Below are 23,941 nucleotides of genomic sequence, written 5' to 3'. Positions count from 1 at the left end.
CTCCATTTTTCTTTACTCATTGCTAAAGGACAGAAAAATAGGAAGGAGTACTGCAAATTTATAGAAAAATGTAGAGTGTGAAAATTATATATGTTGGAAAAGTTAATAAGTTAGCTTTTTTATTTATTTTTATTTATGGATGATTTGGTATTTTGAGTATTATGATTTTTTATAAGATGTTTTGTAACTTAGTTAGGCATAAGTCACAAAATATAGTATTTTGAGTTATGCAGCCTTCTTGACAATTCAATAGTGTTTCTTCGTTTTTAGTTAGTAAATTAATATTTGTAGTTTTATAATATGATTGTTCGTCTGTTTTAAATACTCTAATTTTCAACTATATATATGATGTGGCATGTCGTCGACCTAGTTTATCAAAATCATACAATTATAACTGTACAATAATTTTCTTTGTTATATGTAGGTATTAGTTGTTGAGAAATATGTATAAAGTTTTGGTGGAGGATTTGTCTGGGTCCGTACATACATAATCATATAATCTACGATACCAAATATATTAGAAGAGTCGTTTTCGTACGAAAGCATCGATAAAAGAAAGCACCCATTGTTTATGAACAGTAGGATTTTGGATGTATTGCTTGGAAAAAGTGATATAGATTGACTAGTAAAAATGGAAAGTCATCTAAAGACAGAGAATAGCACTGTGGATGAATAGGAAGAAAATGCACAACCAAGGTCCCCATTGCTCGAGAAACTCCTTGATGTGTTACTTTCCTCCGTGTATAAAGACAGAAAAAGAGAGGGGGAAGAAGCGAAAAGGCCAAAAAAACCAGAGATTGATACCTTTCATGCATTTGAATCATCAAGTTTTATAATTTTATATGCATGCATGAGTCATTCCATTTGGTGAATTCCAAAAATGCGAGCGTCTCTGTACTCTGTACGACTCTTTATACGTGAACAAAAATAGTAAGAAAATGATGTGATCGATGGTGCTTAAATATTGGGGTAGGGCAGAGAAGTTGCCTGACTCTAATAGCTATATAGTTAGCTAGTCTTTGCATTTGCAGGTTGGAACTTTTGGAAGATTATAATATGGAAGAAGATTTGAGTAGTACTAGACACAAGGAGAAGGGAAAAGAAGCAAATATTGAAGATAATGAGATCCTCAAAAAGAAAATCTCTACTCATCCTTTATATGGTTTGTTGGTTGAAAATCATTTGGACTGCTTGAAGGTTCTTCTTCTTCTTCTTCTCCTTCTTCTTCTTCTTCTTCTTCTTTACTCATTCCAAATTTTCAGGTTAGTGGAATCATCAGTGAACTAGAGGAAAACGATGGCTGCAGAGATATGAAACAGCTTGACTACAACTGCAATGCCAATTTAGGCGTGTTTGGACAATCTGACCTCGATCACTTCATGGTGCGTAATTAATATCAATCCCTGAAGGCTATTTTATTCACATTCATTACTAATAACCTTTGTTCCTTTTCTGCATCATGTTTAAAAACTAATCAATTAACTAACTAATGCATGCACACCAAGGCCTCGCTATTGGTATCTCAGATTGGATTGGCATGGATATATAAACTACTAAATTGACGGCATGTTAAAGGGAGAAATGAAATGTTATGTAGAACTAGAAGGTGAAAGATGAATTACTCATGAAGGAAACTTATCTATTCCAGACTTCCAGTGCCCCCTAAAATGGTATAGGATTAGAAGGTTGAGTTTTCTTCATGTTTAACCCTCTCCAAATGGAACATCATACTTCTCCTTCAACATACTTTGAAATTTGAGAGCTATCTATTCCAATCTTAGAGACCAAACGAGACCTAAGAGTACTACTTGTTGATATTCACCAACTCTAGCTAGCTATTAGACGTACGTCTCTTTTCCAATAAATACTGGAAGTGGTCATAAATTCAAATCTCCGTTCCCGCGCGTTGTTAGTGGTTCCAGTCAAATTAGCTAATACTCATGCATTTCACAGTTTCCTGGTTTCCTGTTATTCATGAATCATGGTAGGCCGCAGATAAAGGCTTTTCCTTCAGCAGAATATATATACGGAAGAAAGACCAATCAATATGTGGACAAAGCATATATCTATCTATGCGTGTTTATGTGTGTGTGTGTATTAGCATATTTCTTTCTATTTTGATTACGTCTGTGGGATTGACACGTGGTGGTGGTCGATGCCAGGAAGCGTATTGCTTGGCACTAGGGAAGCTGAAAGCAGCAATGGAGGAACCTCAGCAGAAGTCCATGGCTTTCATAAGTAACATGCAGCTACAACTCGAGGAGATCACAAACAACTCCCATTTACCTGATCAACCTGCACCTGCCTCACTTTCTGGTCCGTTTGAATGATCTTTTTGAAATGTCAATAACTGCTTTGCAAAATTAATACATGAATACTAATTACTAATTAACTACTCACGTTTTGAACCTTAAAATTAATATCACAGGTGAAAGCTAGAGGTGACTGTAGCACAAGGGCCATGGGACCAAGATGAATTCTGCAGAGTTTAAAGAATGCTTTCATAACGATTACTATGAATATTGCAGAATGGTATTTGCCACTGATCATGCTGTGAGTTGTGGCATTTTCATGAACCTGTAAACATGTGTTATCTGGTCCATAGTCAAACATTAGTTATGCCTCTGCTGTAAATTGTGTTATCTGGTCCTTGCAATCTGCTTGGTTCTCTGTTAACTTAATTATTAAGGGGTCTTTTTAATTTATCTGATATTTCCAGCAGGGCGATAAAAGGAAACACAATCGTTTTCTTATTTTGCAGTCTTTGCTTCTCTTTTTTCACTTTTTTCTCTGTCCCTTGATCTGGTTCATTCAATTCAAAATCAAAAAAATAGTAAGAAGTTCACCGACAAAGAAAGAGAGTGCGAAAAACAATTAGAAGTTAAACCAACTGTTTATTACGTTTGGAGGGTGATAGCCCAAATAATATTTAAGTCTTTATTTTTAAGGAAATATTTCACTTGAGGTCAATATATGTTTCCGATTTTCGGATTAAGTCAGAGTAAATTTTGGCATGTTATTTTGATATTAATCGAACAGAAAATAAAATATTGACCTATGTTTGAAAATTAAAGGGAATTTTGCACAACTATCACCTGAACTTGAAAGTATGTGTGCAAATACCACCTAAACTTTCAATTTTGTATTTTTACCACCTGAAATTTATCAATTGTTGAAACCTACCCCCTACTGTTTTGCTATTAAAACATATCACTTGTGGGGGCATTTTCATCAATTAACTTTCTAAATTTTCTGAAATCCCTTTATACAAAGGAAACTGATAAACCAACATCCGGAGGGAGGGTCTAGTTGTTGCGGGATACAAAGGGTTTCATGGAGAGAAAGGAAAACAACTACATTTGATTTTGGCAAGGATTGTTGAAGAATTAAAGAAAAAATTGATGAAAAAACTAGTTTTACATACCACGAAAAACATCGGATAGTCATCATTTCCCTACCACACCAATTATTTTGCCCCTTCTAAGAAGAGCAGCAACCAGAATTTTGGTTCATAGGTTGTCCCCTAATCTACACAGTTAGAGGCCTGACGTTATTCATCAATTGGCTTGCCCTATCTTATTCTAACCAGCCCTATGAAGTTAATTGACAAAGATACCCACAAGAATCATGCTTTAACGGCAAAATGGATGAAAAGTAAACGTAGGTAGTAGATTCCAACAACTAAGAGAATTTCGGTGGTAAAAAACTACAATTGAAAGTTCAGGTAGTATTGACGCATATGCTTTTAAATTCAAGTGGTACTTGCACAAAATTCCCAAAATAAAATGATTATTGACCTAGGATGGAAATATAAATTTTTTATTCACTTAAAACCGAAAATCCGATAGTTTTAATTACCTGAACCCAAAACAATGACTCAGTAAGCAACCAACCCAAGGAAGATACAGATAAAAAGAAAGCATCTTTGACGCCCATAAACGAAAGGGTGACAGAAAGCATCGTATCTTCTGCTTTGGCAGCAAATACCATGCCTCTTTACTTGTCAGCAAATATTTACTATTTTTGACTGAGATGTTCATGCAGTGCAGCTCATTTCTTCAAATATTTGAGAACATCTTTATTTCAATTGGTTTGGTTGCCCAACTCAGTTGGAAACCATGCTCTCGGTCTCTTTCACGAAGCCGTCTCCTGTCCAGTCCTTATCGGATTGCAATCCTTTTCGGATGGCTTTCCTCTGTTTGATTGCTTCCTGTTGTCTTCTCACTAAATCTGTATGTGTTGTAAAGTATTCGAGGGAAGCCCTGCAAATTCATCGAAAGACCGAAAATAATATACGAGTGCAATTCGGTTTTCACCTCGACAGAAAATTTTATTTAGATTTAACATTCGTTCTTAATAAAGTGCATACCCCCTGAAATCTTCAATGGATGAAAAATTGTGCTGTTTCATAAAATCCTGCAGCTCGGAACAAAGTTTCTTCACAACACCATATCCGTGCATCATGACCCCAGTGCATACCTGCAAATGAAACTCAGTAACTTCATACGGGTTATCTTAAAAAATTAAAGCTCCACTTTTGCCAACAAAAGATCAAATTAAATGAAATCATTAAAGAAATTTACACACACACAAAAAAAAAAAAAAAAAAAAAAAAAAAAAGAGTTCACATGAACAGAGTCCATCAGCTAGATTATATAGAATACCATGAATACCATGAGCAACCCCAAATTTTTTTTGTTTTGAGTCAATATTGAGCCTTCTAGATAACGAACAACTATTGAGAGATTTCAATCAATTTTGTACTTGCTAAAGACTTTTCCAGTGCCTTACATCAGTCACATGGTTTTGCAATCACAAATCATGGCGCGTTGCCTAAATAATATGCGCAGCACACTAAATTAAGTTTCCCGAACCGGAAGTAGTCATTAGACACTTCCTAATGTTACCAACAATGATTTTCTGAGAGAAAAAAATTAAGGAGTTCTAATGAAAAACCCACGGTACTGTTCACTTTAATGAAAAACCACATTTTTACACTAAAAAGTCAAACATGGTACTATTCACTTTACCCTTTATTTTGTCTTTATCGTTAAAACTCAAAGTTTTCAAGCCCTTTTCATTAGTTTTCCTAAAAAATTATAGTTTATGTAAATTTCTAAGTCAATTATGAGATATACATTATTCATTGTGAACTCAAATTGAGAGATCCCACGATCCACTCTACAGTGCGAGTTGAATGTCCAAAGAGTCGGTCAGTCCACCTAACTACAGAAATTCGTATAATCTTAATATACAGAAACTACAACAGTTAGTTCGCAACCTACCTGAACAGTATTTGCTCCAAGAAGAATAAACTCAGCAGCATCGCCACCAGACTCAACACCCCCAATACCAGAAAGCGAGTAATCCGTATCACCAAACTCTGATTTCATTAACTTTGCAATGTTCATCACTTTCGCCAGTGCAATTGGATGAACCGCTTTAGCCGAATAGCCCCCAGGAGTTGAGTATCTGAGAGAAAATTTAAGCATGTTTTGCTGAGATGAATGACAATTCAAACCAAATAATATGAATTTCTAGTTTTGGCATGCATACCCCTCCACACAAGGCTCAGGCCGTAAGGTAGTTAGATTGATTCCCATTACACTCATGATGGTATTAATAGCTGACACGCCCTCACATCCTGAGCTCAGAGCGACTCTAGCTGGCTACAAAACAAAACAATAACGGATTGAGCAAGATCACAATAGAACTAACCGTCCATGAAAGTGATAAACATCTCGTAACATGCACATAATAGGAAATGTAAACAAATAGGAAAAAAAATATTTAAGAAAAGAAACTACTTTTATTTAGAGCCGTTCATGCTGAATTTCTCAACAAGAAAACAAGAGTCAACACATCTTTAGCAATGCAAGAGAAGGAGAAAGCAAGTTAACCTGTGTGATGTCAGTAATGTTAGGAGTCATCTTTGCCCACACAGGAACTGTGGCTTTGGCATTGATCCAGCCACAAACTTCTTCCAGAAGTGCACAGTCTTGACCAACTGCAGCTCCCATCTTGCGCTCTGGCATACCATGAGGACAGGAAAAATTGATTTCAAGAGCATCCTAAGGTAAACAAGTGTGGTGTTAGATGCAAGAGGATCCAAGATTAAAGTACAAAAGTTATAATAGAAACTTAGTTTAGTACTACATCTTACAACTCCAGTTTGCTCGACACGGTCAATAAGTTCCTCCCAGCCAGCTTTGTTGTATTCCTCCATAATTGAAGCAATCAGAATCCTATCTGGATACTCTTGCTTTAATTGCTTGAATTCTTTCAACATAATGTCAAGAGGTCGATCACTTATCAGTTCTATGTTCTCCCACCCAATAATTTGCCCTTTGGCTGAGCCATTTCCATCTACTCGTAGCCGAGCATATCGAGGAGTGACATTTTTTACTTTGTCTGCCTCTAGTGATACCTATCGAAACATAAATTAAGATTGAATTCAAAAATTGCAACGTAAAGAGGAAACCATATGCACGCACTGGCACACACTGGCACACACAGAGTGTACTAAATACCTTAACAGAATATTATGAGTTGTTATCTTGTAAGATTCCTTCTTGGCAAGATACCCAGTCCACTGGTGCAAAGATCATTTTTTTTTTCATACAAACAGGCTAAAAAAATTCACAGATTCGTCCAATTTACTATAATCAAGTTTGGTTTTTGCTCTTTAAAACTAAGATTACGTAAATGAATTTAACTATGTCAGAGATTGGCATTGGCATTGTAGATGCCGGAAATCAGAAAACCGCAACTAAAAAGAATTGGGGTAGAGAATGACCGGCCAAGATGCCCCTAATGTGGCAACTACTGCAAACCAACTTGTTGATCTCCAGCAGGGTTTGTCACATATGCATCAAAGACTCGAAATTCAGCTATGGAAATGACCATATAGTTCGTTTAAAGGAAAAAAAAAAGAAAAAAAAGTTAGATGATCAGCAAATGGGCTTTCACTTTCAACAATTTAGCCACAAAAATCACTAAATATGAAGACTTTTTGGCCGAATACATCTACTAACGGGACAATTGGCATTTCTATACAACATTATTATCAAATCATTTAAGCTTTTAGCTAAAATAGCACCAACTAGACAAAATCAAAGATATCAAACACATATAATGATCCAAGTTTCATTCTTTACTTCATCATACTACCACCCAATATCTCTGCTCAACATCATTCCAAATTTTCTTTCCCTAGACTTTCTCAGTAACCAAACAGCTGAATTATGCCAATCAAACAGCCCAACCTCAAAAATTCACAATCTTTTCATCCAAATCAAACTCGGGATTTAAACGAGAGAGAAAGAGAGCAACAAGACATACAGTTTTGGCAATCACAGCACCCCAGCCTTCATCAAAGGCCCTCTTCATCACCGTATAGTTAGTCCCTGGCGGACCCGACCCGATAACAAACGGGTTGGGCATGTGCAACCCGTTAACAGTAACACTAAGATCAGGCTCCGCCTTGCTCTCGGAGGCAAACACCCTGAACCCTACTCGGCTTGGCCGAGTTAAACGCAACTCAGGACGAGGTCTCCTGGAAAATTCAGCAACTGGGTTTTTGCCTCCGATCTGAGTAAAGCTAATAGACGCCATGGATCAAGAATTTGGGTCACTCTTCGGCAAGTAATTCTCCAGAAAAACTAGAAGGAGCAGAGGAAGAAGAAGATGATGATGAGGATCAAGATTGAATCCGAGTTAAAAATATTCGCTGGGCGAACTCTAAAAACAACGTGGAGTTGGAGGAATCGGTTGCGTCTTGTAGCATTTGATTGAATTGGATTGATGGTGGAAAGTGTGAATTTTCTAATTCGAAGAAGAGAGAAAGCATGTGCACGGCGACAGACGGGATTGGCAGGAATTTTTTGACCATTTTTGGGATGTCAAATCTTCTCCGTTAGTTTCGTGTGTGACATTAACAGTTGATTAATGTGTGTTCAGTTTATAATAATAAAACAACAAATTAAATAAATAAAAAAAAACAAAATAACATAGAGTTAAATTTATTAACATATGTAAAACTTATTTTTCAAAACAAATTTAAGCGATGCGTTGTTAAAAACAAATTGAATCAATATATGTCACTTGAAAAGTGCTTCAATTTCTTTTTCGGAAACAATACATAGTTTTTATTAAAAATGATACTCTTATCATCTATTTGTTTTGTATCATTTTTTTAATAGAGATAAGACACACCATGTGTTGGTGGGATCAACAACTGAAAGATGGTATAGATAGATGGTAATTGAAGTAACACTACATTTACCATTAAAAAACAGGAAAGAAAGTATAGGTTGGCATTTGGTATTTGACATCTTGTAATTTTATGGTATTAAGAAAGGTTATCATATTTGTCAAGAAGCTTCAATCGATTTTTCTTTGTTGCTTCATTCATTGCACTAGTGTACATATCATATTTGAAGTTTTAGGTTTTAGTTTGTAAATTTTGGAAAGTGGTAATTCACCAATTCTCATTTAAAATAATTCTCTGTACAATACTACTATATGTAGCCATATGTTTACAATCAATTCCTACTAACTAGCTACTAATTGACAGCTTATAATACAAGATAGGAATGTAATCAATTACAATATATTAATAATATTGGCAAGTATCTTGATGATTATCCTTGACTTTCTCAACACTCCCCCTCAAGTTGGTGAGTGAATGTTGCGAACTCCCAACTTGCCTAGCAAAGAATGAAATCTTTTCTTTCCAAGAGCTTTAGTGAACAAATCAGCAAGTTGTGATATGGAAGGAACAAATCCCGTCACAATTTTTCCTTCCATAATCATATCTCGAAAAAAGTGACAATCAATCTCAATGTGCCTTGTTCGTTCATGAAACTCCGGATTTGCCGCAATATGAAGAGCGGCTTGATTGTCGCAAAACAAGGTAGCCGACCTTTGATCTTGAATTTGAAGATCTCGGAAAAGGCTTTGGAGCCATGCAAGCTCACAACATGCTGTTGCCATGGATCTATATTCGGCTTCAACAGAAGATAAGGATACTGTTTTCTGTTGTTTGCTTTTCCATGAAATAAGACTATTTCCAAGGAAAACGCAGTAACCAATAGTTGAACGCCGAGTGGTAGGACATCCTGCCCAATCGGAATCACAATATGCCATTAACTTTAATGAATTTTGAGAGGGAAACATCATGCCTTGCCCTGGTGTGCCTTTCAAATACTTTAAGATGCATAGGGCATCTTCATAATGACAATTTTGAGGTGATTGCATGAATCTACTCAATAAATGAACTGAATATGTAATATCTGGTCGGGTTATAGTGAGATATATCAACCGACCAACCAATCTTCTGTGCTTGGCTGGATCATTTAATGCATTCCCATCATCAGGGAGTAATTTTAGATTTTGTTCCATAGGAAAACTTGCATGCCATCATCCTAGAAAACCAACATCATTTAGGATATCCGACAAATACTTTCTTTATGAAATGAAAATGCCTTGTTTCCATCGTGCCACCTCAATTCCCAAAAAAATTTCAAATTACCAAGATCTTTGATACAAAACTTGGTATTCAAAAAAGATTTGAGATCATCAATTGCTTTCAAGTCATTCCCCGTTATCAGTATGTCATCCACATAGATGAGAAGCACAGTAAATGACTTTCCTCTTCTCTTAGTGAAAAGTGAGTAGTCTGCTTTGGATTGAACATAACCAGCTGATTGAATAGCTTGTGAGAACTTGAAAAACCATTGCCGAGAAGCTTGCTTCAACCCATAAAGCGACTTATTAAGGCGACACACTAAATTCTCCCCCTGTCGTCGAAGACCGGGTGGTGGAAGCATGTAGATTTCCTCCATGAGATCGCCATGAAGGAAGGCGTTATGGACATCAAGTTGATGAAGTGACCATGAGTGAGTAGCAGCAAGAGCAAGTAAGCAGCGGAAAGTGACAAGTTTGGCCGTGGGGGAAAAAGTATCGTGATAGTCAATACCTTCCAATTGGGTGTAACCTTTAGTAACCAATCGAGCTTTGTAACACTCAATATTCCCATCGGATTTTGTTTTGATCTTATAAACCTATCGACATCCAATTGGTACTTTCCCGAAAGGGAGAGGAGAAAGTGTCCAAGTGTCATTAGCCTGAAGCGCTTGGAGTTCCTCATCCATGGCCTTGCACCACTGGGGATGTCTAGCAGCTTCTGTATAACTGTTAGGCTCCAAAACAGTAGATAATTGTGCAATGAAGGATTGATACTGGGGAGAGAGCCCTTGATAAGACAAATAATTAGAAAGAGGATACCTTGTACTAGGACCGGAAAACGAGGAATTGGCGGGGGGCAACGTAATAGTCAGGCAAACATAATCATAGAGCTTGGTCGGCGGAACTCGGATGCGAGTGGAATGTCGCAAAGAGACATTAGCTGCAGATGCTGGACACGGGTCCAGAGAGACAGTAGCGGCAGGTTGGGCAGATGCTAGACACTGGTCCAGAGAGATAGCAGGCCCATTAAGAAGGGTTGGGACTTGGTCAAGCCCTTTAGTGGCAGAGATGGGTATAGAAGGGACTGGAGAAAGGCTTGGGTCTGTAATTTGGTGGTTTAATTAGGAAGAGAGTTGGACTGGAGCGGGTGGAGAGGAGACCAATATTTGGGTCTGGGGTAACTGTTTGGAATTGAGGAGTTGTGTGGAATGGGAAAATAATCTCATGAAATATGACATCTCGACGTGTAAAAATTTGTTTGGAATTAAGATCTGTAAGCTTTTTGCCCGAAAGGATACCCGATGAAAACACATTTTTTAGCCCGAGCATCAAACTTATGTTGTGGGTGAAGATTAGTGGCATATGCTAAACACCCAAAAATGCGTAAATGGGTATATGAATGAGGGTGATTAAATAATTTCTCATATGGCGTAAGGCCCGATAAGAGGGGGGTAGTAATGCGGTTAATTAGGTAAATGGATGTGAGAATGCATTCATCCCAAAAGTGCAAGGGAATATGTGACTGAAAATGCAAAGCTCGTGCGGTTTGAAGAATATATCTATGCTTTCGCTCCACAACCCCATTTTGTTGAGGGGTGGAAACACAAGTGCGTTGAAAAAGTATGCCATGATCATTAAAGAAAGTATGCACAGAAACAAATTCGCCACCATTGTCAGTTCTAATGGTTTTAATTTTGTGGTGAAATTGTGTTTCGGCATAGGCAATGAAAGATTTAAGCAAAGATTGAGTGTCTGATTTATGACGCATGAGATAAATCCAAGTGCAACGAGTAAAATCATCAAAATAGTAAGGAAATAACGAGCATCCGAATGAGATGCTACTCTATGGGGGCCTCAAATATCACAATGTATAAGTTCAAAAGCATGCTTAGTATTAATATGACTTAATCCAAAAGACAATCGAGTTTGTTTTGCCAAAGGGCAGATGTCACAAGGTTTATTTTCAGAATGGGAAATTTCAGGAAAATGTTTAGCTAACAGTTGGAGTCTCAAGGGTGAAGGGTGACCAAGTCGTCAGTGCCACGTGACGGAAAAAACCTTGGGAGATGAGGTAGTTGTCGATGATGTCCGCCCTTTGGAGTCCACCAAATAATAAAGCCCATTATGTTGTCGCCCCCAACCAATCATCGTCCTGGTCTCCAGGTCCTGTAAAATACAAAAATCAGGATAAAAGGTTATTGAGCATCCCAATGATCGAGTTATCCGACTAACGGAAATTAAGTTGATAAAAAATGAAGCTATGCCAAGCACATTATAAAGAGATATTTTGGAACCAAAACTGTAGGTGCTAACAGAGTTTATGGGAACCCGAGTCCCATTAGGTAATGCCACGGGTGGTAGAGGTGGATTTGAGGTTGCATTAGTCAATGGAAGACTAGATATGTGGTCAGCGGCACTACTGTCTATAACCCATTGGAAAGAAGGAGGCCCACCTGCTATATTTGCCTTGGAATCAAGGCCCATCTTTTGACTCATCATGGACAAGAGTTGCTGAAATTGTTCGGTGGTAAGGTTGGGCATGGACAGTGCAACAGTGGATGCCACATTGTTGACAGCAAGTTTGCCGCTCGGCTTGTTGTCGCGCCCACCAGAACTACTCGAACCACTGGACTTACCATAAAGACGGTGTCCCGGTGGGTATCCATGGAGCTTCCAACACGTTTCAATAACGTGATGATCCTTATCGCAGTACGAGCAATGTAACGGCTTCCTCTCGAATGATCTTCATTTTCCATTGTTGCTACTGTTGCCACGGGTTGTTTGAACTAGCATGGCTGCAGGTTCAACGAGGCTAGGCCTAACAGCCATGCCTCTCTGTTTCTCTTCTTGTGTCAACATGTAATAGATGGATTGAATTGAAAGCAATGGTTGAATAAGCAAAATCTGCCCACAAATCGAAAAATACGAGTCGTCCAACCCCATTAAAATCTACAAAACCTTGGTTCTCTCCACTTGTTCGTTGCTGGATTGGATAGCCTCGCAAGAACACGGCTTTAAAGTTTGGTAGGAATCCATCTCAACCCACAAACCTTTAAGCTTGGTGAAATACACATTGATAGTTTGTTGACTCTGCGTAAGAGGTGCAAGGTCATGTTGGATTTCAAAGAGACGAGACACGTTTTGTTGACAAAAATGTTCTCGAAGATCATCCCAAACATCTTTGGTTGTCATCATGTACACCACACTGGTGGCCAGGTCGCCGGAAAGTGTATTGAGAATCCACATAAGGATCATGTCGTTGCACCGTTGCCAAAGAGCAGATTCTGTGGGCTTTGTCTTCACAGATGGTTGTTCAACACTTCCATCAACAAACCCTAATTTGTTCTTCACACTGAGTGCAATTGACATGGAACGACACCAAGTGCCATAATTTTCACCGGTAAGTTTGGTTGAAACGAGCATCATTCCAGGGTGATCGGAATGATGAACGTAGAAAGGACTAGCAGGATCACTAGAGGGTTCAAGTTTGGCCATTGCTGATTTTGTTTTCAATGCCAGACGTTGAATCCTCCACCATAACCCAAGAAAAAAAACAAAAGAACTAAGAACCCAGGAAGGGCTCTGGTACCATGTAAATTTTGGAAAGTGGTAATTTACCAATTCTCATTTAAAATAATTCTCTGTACAATACTACTATATGTAGCCATATGTTTACAATCAATTCCTACTAACTAGCTACTAATTGACAGCTTATAATACAAGATAAGAATGTAATCAATTACAATATATTAATAATATTGGCAAGTATCTTGATGATTATCCTTGACTTTCTCAACATAGTTCAAATGGTTTCGAGTGTTCATTCTAATTATACTTGAAATCTTGTGTTTTTGGTAATGTTTAAAATTTTAATCCTTCAGTATGGCTTGTATGAAATAGATTAGTTGTGTTAATAGACCCAAAAGGAAAAGAGCAATTCTGAGGCTGGTAATGCTGTTGGGTCTGACCTTAGAAGCTCAATCAACCCCTAATTGTTTAGCGAGAGAGAGTTAGGGTTCCTCCTAGATAGACCTAGGAAAAATATACCGTGAAAGAGTCGACGTAAAAGCAGTTTACTGTATCACCCCGATGAGTCGACGTCGGTGTTCACTCAGAATCTGATTTTCTTTTTAACTTTTTGATCAATGGCTGAAGAAGATTATAAGATAAATTTTTTCTGTGTTAGTTTGTGAGTTTCAAAATGACAAAGAAATTTGGGGTTGAATGGTTGTTTTGAGAAATTACACCAAACTTGGTTCGTTATGGAAGTTGGTGGTTTATTTCATCACAAAGATGACTTGCCAGGGGTAGCTGTTGTATCACCAAGCTTGTGCTTATGCCAGGGGTAGCGATGTCTGCGAAATGAGATCCTTATGCAACAATTTTTAGGGCTCAAAACCCTGCTCAATCATCTCACTGCACACCCTCCATAGCCTAAAACTCAATCTCCCCATGAGATGTCAAAATGATTTTCAACCGAACGTCTTCTTATGACCACTCATAATGCACTTGACGGCTATGCGATGCATGTTTTCCATATAGTTGTCAAGTGCATACATTAAAACTTTGATATTTCCAACCCAACGTCTTCTTATGACCACTCTTGATTAAATACACTTAATCAAAAGTGAAATATGAAATTAAACTTGGTTGAAGATATAAAAGTTACCACTGGATGAGGGCATGGTTTGGGTTAGTGTAGTTAGATCTGCTATATGCTTTATTTTTTGTGATGCTGGCATTGCTACCCCCATATGCTTCTTAGGTGTTCTGTGAAGATCCAAATACCACGTCTTCTACAATAGGCTACGCATAGCAGGTATACTCTGTTAGTTCATTTTCTGTGTCACTTTTGCAGGAGATACTGACATCATGTTATTACTATTATCATCAAAGTTTCAATCAACGAAACTTGTGTTGGCTAGCTGGTTCAATTCTCTGACCTAATTTTATTGCCAATAGGGAACTTTTGAAATAGTTTGGACTAAGTTTATTTTAACAAAAAACTATGCTATAACTTTAATTAATGAAAAAGACTTAAATTTTAATGAAAAACTCCTAAATTTTAATAAAAATGACAAAATAACTTAAATTTTAATGAAAAAGACATAATTTTAATATTCTTTAAAAAAAGAAAAGAAAAACTAACGCACGGGATCTGCGCGTCCTCACACTTACTGTTTATGAAACTTATTACATTGTTTATGAAATTTAACGATACTACACTGTCTATATATGTATATTATTTCTTTTGTCTTAAGTAGGTACGAGTGAAATCTACACATATAACTTATATATATATATATTATTTATTATATACATGAAAATACACCTTATGAGATTATAATACCAGATGTGTGTTTTTGTTATCTTGCTTTGTCAAAGGCCTAAATATGGGTGTTATCATTGTTACAGTTAGCTAATTCATGCATAATATAATATGCATGTGTATTTTCATGTACTTTTTTTTATTTAGTTATATTTGGAGGGTGAAAAGAGGGGGGGGGGGGGGCGGAGGGGGAGGTTGGGGTGGGGACGTGCACACAGCGCACACATGTTTATATTTTATGTTTTTTTTATCTTTATTATTAAATAAAGTTATTAGATAGTTTTTTTGTTAAAATGTAAAGTTTTAAAGTTATTTTCATTAATTTTCTTTTGATTCTAGGCACTTCTTTGCTTAATTTGTCCTTTAATTTTTCCTGATTTATTCAATTTAAAGCTAGAATAAAAAAAACTGTGTTGATGAATATGTAGTCTAGACGGCCGACATTCGAATTTTATGGACTATTAGCATATGGCTACACATATTAATTAATTGTAACTAGGAAATGGCTACACACATTGTGTATGTGAATATGGCTACACACGTTGTGTGTGTGAACATTGTTTTATTTTTATTTTTTAAATGGGAAGGAGTGAGGGAGAGAGAGAACGAAGGAGTGGAAGAGAGGTTTTTGTGTTTTATATTTTAATATTAGATATATGCTAAAATCACCTGTATGTGAAGTTTAAGTACAAAACAGCAAAATTTGGTTTTGTGAAATTACATTAATTACTACCTATAATTTTTTTTTTTGTTGTGATAAAAGTCTAAATACTCTTTTTAACCTCTTTTGGTTGACAAAGAGGGTTTTCTTAATGGGAGTTTTAACGAAAAGCTCGCGATACTGTTCATTTTAACGAAAAACCACATTTTTACACTAAAAAATGAATTTTGGTACTATTCACTTTATTCTTTATTTTGTTCTTATCATTAAAACTCAAAGTTTTCAAGCCATTTTCATTAGTTTTCCTTTTAATAGGTAGTAGAATCATTTCAACTCTTAAGTTTTCTATGTTTATTAGAATAGGTAGTAGAATCAAATTAACTAAGTATATTATGGCTAGTTAATCCGATTTTCCTTCATTTTTCTATTTCTAAATACTCTGATTTCTTCTTCTTTTTTTTTTCCATTTATGGTAAGTGACGATAATGTAAAAATTGAGCCAACAGTAGTCTGATTTGCAAACGGTTCTTACTTGTTCACAAGGAAACGTGTTTCAATGGAAATATTTGAAAATAAAACGTGCCTAACAATTTATCAAAAACCTACTTAACTATTTGGATGGTGACAATTGAAGAGCTGCATGATTGACATCGACGACCTCTCGAGGATAATCAAGTTGGCTGGTAGGGTGGGATTGAGTCGCGAGACATGAAGCGTTGTGATTCATGCATGACATAATTGGCCAAGCTTTGATATTGACATATTTATTTACCTTTTCCTGAACTCTCTCATGGAGGAACTATTTGCTGACTCATCATGTTCTATATTATTCAGGATCGATCGAAGCTGTCAAGAAGCACCCAACTTTCGTGTCATGATAGCCTTCGTTTGCACCAAATTTGTTATCACCAGACTTGGCAGCCAATCATATATGACTCCGAGAGAAAAACTTGTATAGATCATCAAGACTACGTCATCACTTATCTGTAAAATCGCTTTCACGAAACTATAAGATTAATTGCATTTATCTTGCTTGATATAAAAACGTTGCACTAATCAGAAAACTCTCTAACAAGAGCTTCCTTTATATGCACTGTAATTCCACCCAAAAAGACTTAAATGGACAGGATTGTTTCAACAAAAACGAAGCAAATTGCTTCGAATCTTTACATATGATGACATATCTGCTTGGCTCATGAATGGGACATTCCTATTTTTATTTATTGCAACACTTGAAAATTTGTCACTTGCCAGTGGAGGCTAGCAAGAAACCAACTTTAGAAGATATTCGTGAAGATTGGATAACCAAAAATATAATTCTACGATGATTGTACCGTTTTATAATTTAAACAAAACAATAATTAATTATGCACGTTGGACATGGATTTGTGAATAAGTGGAGTCACTGCATCATTTTTCTTCTAATCATGATTTCTTTACTTCTTGCAAGGTTTAGCCTAGCTATCTGATCATAATCTTTGTTTTAGGAGAAGACTTGATCTTGGTTAATTGGACAAAAAGGAATATCCAAGCTATAGTTTTGTTATTTACTGGAAATTAAAACATTCCCACCCCGCCCCCCACACCACCCCCCCCCCCCCGGCGGCGCGTCTTCCCTGAGGAAATTGAAACTAAATTGATCAAATGCTATTGTTAACTCTCACCCTATCATAAATCTAATTCATGACGGTAACTATATATTTGTAAACGCACAAAAAATTCGAAAATCGACATAATTTTAGTACTTAGTATGTCACCCGATTAGTATGTAACCCTAATGTCTAAGTCTTTGGATTTTTAATATTATGCTAAGCACACAAAAAGTCGAAACTCAACATAGTTTCAATGTACATAGAAAGTAGAGGATGACTTTTTAGCTAGTCTATGAGATTAACATAAGGTCTTACTTTGGTCATTGACAATGAAAATCGATATAATTGGTCTTGAGTATGTCCACTATAAATCATTTTGGTACTTTCGTGAAAAATATGTCAATATCCACGTTAAATTGTCACATGAACGAACACGTGACCACTTATTAAGGATATTTTTGTCAAATCAAGCCCTCCACTTAACGAGGATATTGATAGACTTTTCACTGAAGGATCAAATGATTTACAGTAGACAAACTCAGAAACCACTTTGATAGATTTTTATTGTTAAGAATCAAAATGAAAAGTTATGCCAATTTTAAAGACCATTTTAACTAAGAAGCCTAAAAATGATTTCTATTATGTACAAAGCTAATTCACCCATAGAAAGTATTGATTTTCCTCCTAAAAATTGACTAGTCTTTGTACACCAGCTAGGAAGTAGGGTTGATCAGTTACGTACAGCCTCTACTTAATTGACTGATACATCAAACTATTCATAGTTAGAGAGATTATTAATCGTCGTGGTCCTTTCTTACACTTCCTAGTTCGTTCCCTCGATGTCAACTTCAAGTGTTGAATTCTGACTTTTAGTCACTCGGAAAGTTTAATTAATCTCGTGATGTTTAAGAGCCACAATGAAATAGAATCAAAGGAAATTTGATATGATGATTCTCTTAATCATAATTTAATTAACATCATAATCCACAAAGTATCCGAATCCGGCCAGTATATACAAAAGCTCATAAAACCTACAGTAACTAGTGTCCGAAAAGGCTTATGCCAAACCCGGCGACCCGACTCCTAATTACTGCCGGATCCACTCGCACGGATATTCGACACGGGAAGATTTGATGAGCAAGAGAATAAACCAAGTTAATTGCCCGACTCGTCCTTGTAGCCCTTGGAAGATTTATAAACTTCCCGGCGACGGATTCTTGAATTCACATCCTCACCTATCTTTACAGACGAAGGGGTGGGTCAGAAGCTGACCGGCGGACCACCTCTTGCCAGACTCCTTCTGCAAGCAACACTCCATGAAGCTCCGAAACTCCTCGGACACCCCCTCCGGCAAGGTGGGGGGCTCTCCAAAACATATGGCACACATGAGGGTGGCCCAGTCGGGTCTCTGACCCGGAGGCAAGAACGGGAAGTGACCCATGTAGAGCTCCATCAGGGTCAGCCCCAAACTCCATATGTCACTGGCGTAGCCGTTGTAATTGCCGCCGTAGGTATCCGGGTCGAATCTTTCCGGGCTCATGTAAGCGCAAGTTCCGACGTATGAGTTGCAGGCGTCCAACGTTCGGCACATGATCTTGCTCACGCCGAAGTCGGCGATTTTTACTTCCATGTTTCTGTTTACTAGAAGATTTGTTGGTTTGATGTCGCGGTGGATGATTTTGTGGGTGTGGAGGTAGTTGAGGCCGTTAAGAACTTGCCGCGCCACGTGGGCAAGTTTTGGTTCGGAGAAGGTGCCGTTGGATTTAAGCAAGGTCTCGAGGGTGCCATAGTCCATGTACTCCATGAGAATCCCGATGTCGCCGGAGGGCTGCTCGAAGATTGTGTGGCAGTGGACGACGTACGGAGAGTCTGTGCGGCGGAGGATTTCCATCTCGCGGAAGAGCTGACGGCGGACGGTGGGGTCGGAGTCACCTTGGACGAGTTTGTAAGCGTAAATGGCTGAAGTCCGCTTGTGGCGGACCTTGTAGACGGTACCGCCGTTTCCGTGGCCGAGGACTTCGAGTCTCTCGAGGTCTGCGGCTGAGATAGCGGAGCAGGAGGTGTTGGTGGTGACGGCGGTGGTGGGAGCGGTGGGAGGGAGGGGAAGAGAGAAACGAGGGCGGCGCTCAGAGAGGTCGGGCAAGGGGAGGTGGAGGTTGAGCTGGCGGCGTTCGCGGATGAGAGCCATTTGGATTTGCGGTGGTTGTGTTGGTGGAGTGCGGAGTGGAGAGTTGTATCGAAATGGAAATGAAATGAAGGGACCCGTTGCCCTTTATATATAAAGGGCTTCATTTTTTAATGTAAGTGGGAGTGAAAAAGCACGTGCGGGCCATGCAGCCGGAGGGAGAGGGTGGAGGGAGTAAGTAGTACGAAGGTGGAAGGATAGAGAGGATGTGGGGTCCAATTGGGTGTCCAATTTTTTAGTGCTACTTGTTGTTGAGATGATATATGCACATGTGATTAAAAGGCAAGTTGATAGCTAGCATGCCACCTCATCATTTTAAAAGTAATCAAATTAAAATTTTAGGAAATATTCAGATGAATCTGAAGATAATGTAAAGCCAAAGCAGCCAACCACTAATCAATGCTCACCATTGCAAGTGGCCTTTGGCTCACCTTCTAGCTAGCTACTCCATCACTTTGCAATAATTCTCATTATTTTTAGAAATGTCTTGTTTCCTATCAATGGAAAGGGGGAAATTAACCCAAGGTTTCATTCCACGTTTAGAGGATATGTAAATCAATAGCTTTTTATACAACATATTTATATGTAGAGATAAATCGTTTGGATTAAGTCACAATGAGTATGTCATAATAATTAAGTTTCGAACTCACCATCCAAGAATGTTGAACATAAAATCTTCCACCTATAAGTGAAGATTAATATTAAAAAAAAAATTTATTATTATTATTAAGGACATTGAGATAATTCGAAACTATAACAATAATTTAGGAGATGAGTGAGTTTCAAACACGGAACCCATGACACCCATTTAAAAATATCACGTTTAGCTACTTCGTACTACAGTTTGGCGGTATTCATCTTCACTTGTAAGTGAGAAATCTTAGGCTTGATTCTCACCAAATGACGAATTTAAACCACATTATTGTTATCTCATTGTAAGGTTTAGCCCACTTTCTCACTCTCTTAATGTAGATAATGTCATTTGTTAAAAAAAAAAATCATGTTTAAACAATAATTAGGGTAACCAAGAAAATAATTAACCTAACTTCCGTATCTCGTTCTTAAAGAGTGAGACACTTATTGTATAGAGAATTAGAGCCATGTCAATGGCGGTACGTTAGAGCAATCTAGCAACCGCCCCAAAGAAAAAAACAAAACAAGGTTTGAGTAGATTTGAAGATTATATATGTTTGAATACCATTCATCATGTACATCTCCAAATCACCATGTGCTTTATTGGACGTTTTTTAATTAGGTACGTTGGGTGTTGAGAAGTCATCTATGACTTCAAGATTCCAATATGTTTGAATAAATTATTAACGGATCACACTACCCTTTTGTAACGATTGAGTCGCATAACAATCAATTAAATTGGTTTTTTTTGTTGGTTTCGTTTTTTGTTTTTATGGTTAGTAAAATTAGGAACGTGGTTTAATTAAGATTGTTTAGATTAAACAAACACTGCCAGTTTACGTTGTTTTCTGTGGTTAGGATTTAGGAAGTTGGCCCATCAAGTTGCCGAAAGAGGGCATATTGGGTTGGAGTGCGATTGGTATACATTGAACTTGGTTTTAAAGTTCAAATTAACTGATGAGGTGGCCCTTGTGTCCCTTGTCTTAAGCGGTGTCCTTATTCCATCTGCTACATGTAATTATACAAAGCAGCACATTTTGATGATACGATATTTATGTTCTTACTTTTTAACTCTTTTGTGTTCGAAGAAAATTGAAGTTTAACCGTAAAATTAAGAAAAAGGGTAATATTAGGGACCAAATTTAAATTTTTTTTTTTTTGTAAATCAAATGATTTGGACATTGATTATTGGATTATTACTTAATGTTGATTAACATGTTTATTTTTCAGTAGTGACACATCATTTGATTTGCAAATTTGACTTAAAAATAATTTGATCTCCCTAGCATTATTCTAAAATCAATTGGCTATATGGGGAGTAGCGCCCTTGCAAAGTTTCTCTATTCACCATTGTGGGACTCTTTTAGGGGCGGACCGACTTAGGAGCAAGGGGAGTCAGCTGACCCTCCGTACTCCGATGAATCTCCATAGATGACTTGGGTGTTGCCCTTTTGAAGGTTGGAGTTGTCCTTCATATATGCCCTCCAACTCCTGATAAAATGCGTTAGAGAGATGCTACAGTCTAGTACTAATATAATTTACATGTCGCTTGTTTGTTGGTTGTGATTACAATTGTTGGAAAAAAAAAGAAAAAAAAAACCAAGTAAAAAACTATCAAAAAATGCAAGGTAAATGAAATGGTAATCTCAGAGAATGAACAAAACATCATCATTCTTGGACAAATATACTAATGGGATGCAATGATATCAATCAATTTGTTAGTGTGTTCAAGATAAGTGTGTTCCTTTGTTAAGCATTCATATAAGAGTAGCCTTGGAACATGTTAGTTACCCACGTAAATGAGGCATTAACAGTTGTGCATTATGCATTTGCAAATGACTTCAGGCCTACCAAGACTCGATGAAATGACGATATGCATGCTATATCTGTTAAAAAAATTTGCAACTGCGTGTGCTATTCTTACTAACCCCATAATAATATTTTATGGATCCGCCACTGGACTCTTTTACCTTGACATCCTCACACACCCCTTATATGTAGCGAATTTTATGAAACTCATGACGCATGCCACGTATGCCCTAGCATAGCGAAATTTTAATACGTTGGTGAACATTTATTTCATAGAAATTTTGATGCATACAGATTAATAAAAGAAAATTTAAACTATATTATCACCACCCTCTTAGTATAAATAATACCGTTAAAAATGATTAATGACCGATCATAAGATTCTAGCTGAATTTTGAGAAATGGAGAACATGGGGCCGACAAAAATGAATTGCAGATGTGATTGGCGACAAGGAGGGCTGTTCTTTTTTAAATGATGCCAATTTGGCTATTATCTTATAACTTTGTGACGTCAACATTAAGTGCACGAAAGCAACTTCATCCATAATAATAATAATTAAGAAATAAATAACTCTAATGTTTTCACAATACTTTTGAATGATTGTGATAACTATATATAAAAAATAAGATAATTTGAATTTGATACTTATAACGCTACAGTTACATTGATGTTCGCATTCTTGAGCTTAATACATTGAATTTATGAATTCAATATATTGATATAGCACTCAAATTTTTTTTCTTACTATAATGTAATTCTTGTATAAATTTAATATATTAATAGCTCACTGTAGATGGCCTAAGCAGCAAGTTGCACGTAACATCAGTGCCTGAATAAGATGATGGGGGCCTAGGGTTTTGTTTGTCACGTACTGTGAGCTTGCTTCGCTCACTGCTTCCTTAATCAACGTCTGTACCAAATTGTGTTTTGATTACCATGCATGACTGTGAGTGTCGTCCTACATTGGGGCTGCTTAATTATGCCAATCAAGTCCACGTTGAAACCTATAATTGTCGTCTTTTCCATTTTTTTCAAGTTCATTTATTTATTATCAAATATGAAAACTTGTTTAATCGATGAATTTTGTATATGAGAATAATCCGGTGAGTGAGCAAGGCAGAAATAAGAATTTTCAAAAGAGTGGCTTAACTTTATTTAATATGTATACAGATATCTCCAAAGAGAAGTTTCAAATCTGTGGAACTTGTAGTATAAAATGAATCGATCAAACAAAAAACGTGACGTATAGAAATTAAAAGTTATTTGTAGGGAAGTAGATAATATTTTTAAAGTAGGTTAAAATTATAAAATATTGTTCAAAAATACATGAGGTGATAGAGAGCATTTGAAAATTCTAATTTTGAGAGAATTTCATTGACTTTTTTAACTGCCATTTACTACACATACATGTATGAGCATGAACGAGCTAAATTTAAGAAAAAATTATTAGTAATGAGGTTGATTTTCTTTTGTTTTAATTAAGCATGTTAAGCACGGAATAGTGCTTTGATGCTCTCCCATAGGATTCGTCTTTCTTGTAATTTTGTTCTTTTGAACTGGGCTAATTGGCTCTTGTAATTTTGTTCTTTTGAACTGGGCTAATTGGCTAAGGGGGCATAAAAATTGTGGAATCATAAAATCGAATCAAACTGCAATAAAGTAAATTGTAAAAAATTATGTTGACAAAAAAAGTTAATATAGGTTTAAGAATCGGACCGAACCAGTTCCAGTTTTGGTTTTGATTTTCATGTTGGCGGAACCCTTAGAACCAAACCAAACGTGAATAAAATTAATTAATTGGGTTTTGAAAATTCGGATTTTCAACCGTTTGATTATGTTTCTTAATAAGAGTGCGTTTTTCGTTTCTAAATTGTTAAGTTAATAACCATAATGAGTTTGGTAAGCTAAATTTGTTAGTTATGTGTCTGTGTTTTGTGAATTGTTGATATGAATAATATTCATTAACTTTGTAAGGTTTTGGTGCCATAAAATTTTAAATCTTCTATTGTAGTTCATCATTCTTTATGATTGGTCATGCATGTTCTTCGTTGTGTAATCCAATTACTATCCTTTACCATAAAATTGCTTTGACTTTTTTATGTGCTCTAAATATATATTGCCAAGATTCAAATGATTTATTATTTGGAACTGTGAACCGGCATGAACCAAACCAGAACCGTCATAAACCGAAACGTACGATTTTTTTCAATAATTTTAAACGGAACCACACTGAACCGAACCGTTGATATTTTTGAATTCCGAT

At 36.8% G+C, this 23,941-nt stretch overlaps 3 protein-coding genes across 4 annotated transcripts; 1 reads left to right on the top strand and 2 right to left on the bottom strand.

Moving 5' to 3' along the window:
* Positions 1–871: 871 nt before the first annotated feature.
* On the top strand, positions 872–2,705 carry LOC137712599 (homeobox protein knotted-1-like 2). 2 transcript variants are annotated; one of them, XM_088684582.1, is made up of 4 exons: positions 872–1,162; positions 1,263–1,382; positions 2,163–2,316; positions 2,429–2,705. In XM_088684582.1, the coding sequence occupies exons 1-4, from the start codon at positions 1,121–1,123 to the stop codon at positions 2,437–2,439; spliced, it is 327 nt and encodes a 108-aa protein (XP_088540708.1). In that variant the 5' UTR covers positions 872–1,120; the 3' UTR covers positions 2,440–2,705. The 2 variants fall into 2 exon arrangements, with proteins under 2 accessions (XP_088540708.1, XP_068307799.1); XM_068451698.2 differs by having other exon boundaries at positions 887–1,197.
* Positions 2,706–3,798: 1,093 nt separating this feature from the next.
* On the bottom strand, positions 3,799–7,935 carry LOC137712597 (dihydropyrimidine dehydrogenase (NADP(+)), chloroplastic). The gene is made up of 7 exons (XM_068451696.2): positions 7,342–7,935; positions 6,164–6,427; positions 5,901–6,071; positions 5,557–5,669; positions 5,286–5,472; positions 4,370–4,479; positions 3,799–4,262 (listed from the first exon to the last, which is right to left on the bottom strand). Exons 1-7 carry the CDS (start codon positions 7,612–7,614, stop codon positions 4,106–4,108), a joined length of 1,275 nt encoding a protein of 424 aa, XP_068307797.2. The 5' UTR covers positions 7,615–7,935; the 3' UTR covers positions 3,799–4,105.
* A 10,038-nt stretch (positions 7,936–17,973) lies between these two features.
* On the bottom strand, positions 17,974–19,311 carry LOC137712598 (mitogen-activated protein kinase kinase 9). Its single transcript, XM_068451697.2, has one exon. The coding sequence runs from the start codon at positions 19,236–19,238 to the stop codon at positions 18,282–18,284; it is 957 nt and encodes a 318-aa protein (XP_068307798.2). The 5' UTR covers positions 19,239–19,311; the 3' UTR covers positions 17,974–18,281.
* Between the last annotated feature and the right edge of the window lie 4,630 nt (positions 19,312–23,941).

The sequence above is a fragment of the Pyrus communis genome, chromosome 14, assembly GCF_041283825.1.
Source record: "Pyrus communis isolate YQ-2024b chromosome 14, ASM4128382v1, whole genome shotgun sequence".
NCBI classification, from domain to species: Eukaryota; Viridiplantae; Streptophyta; class Magnoliopsida; order Rosales; family Rosaceae; genus Pyrus; species Pyrus communis.
The sequence above is the reverse complement of the archived record's forward strand: the minus strand, read 5'-3'. Positions and strand labels throughout refer to the sequence as shown.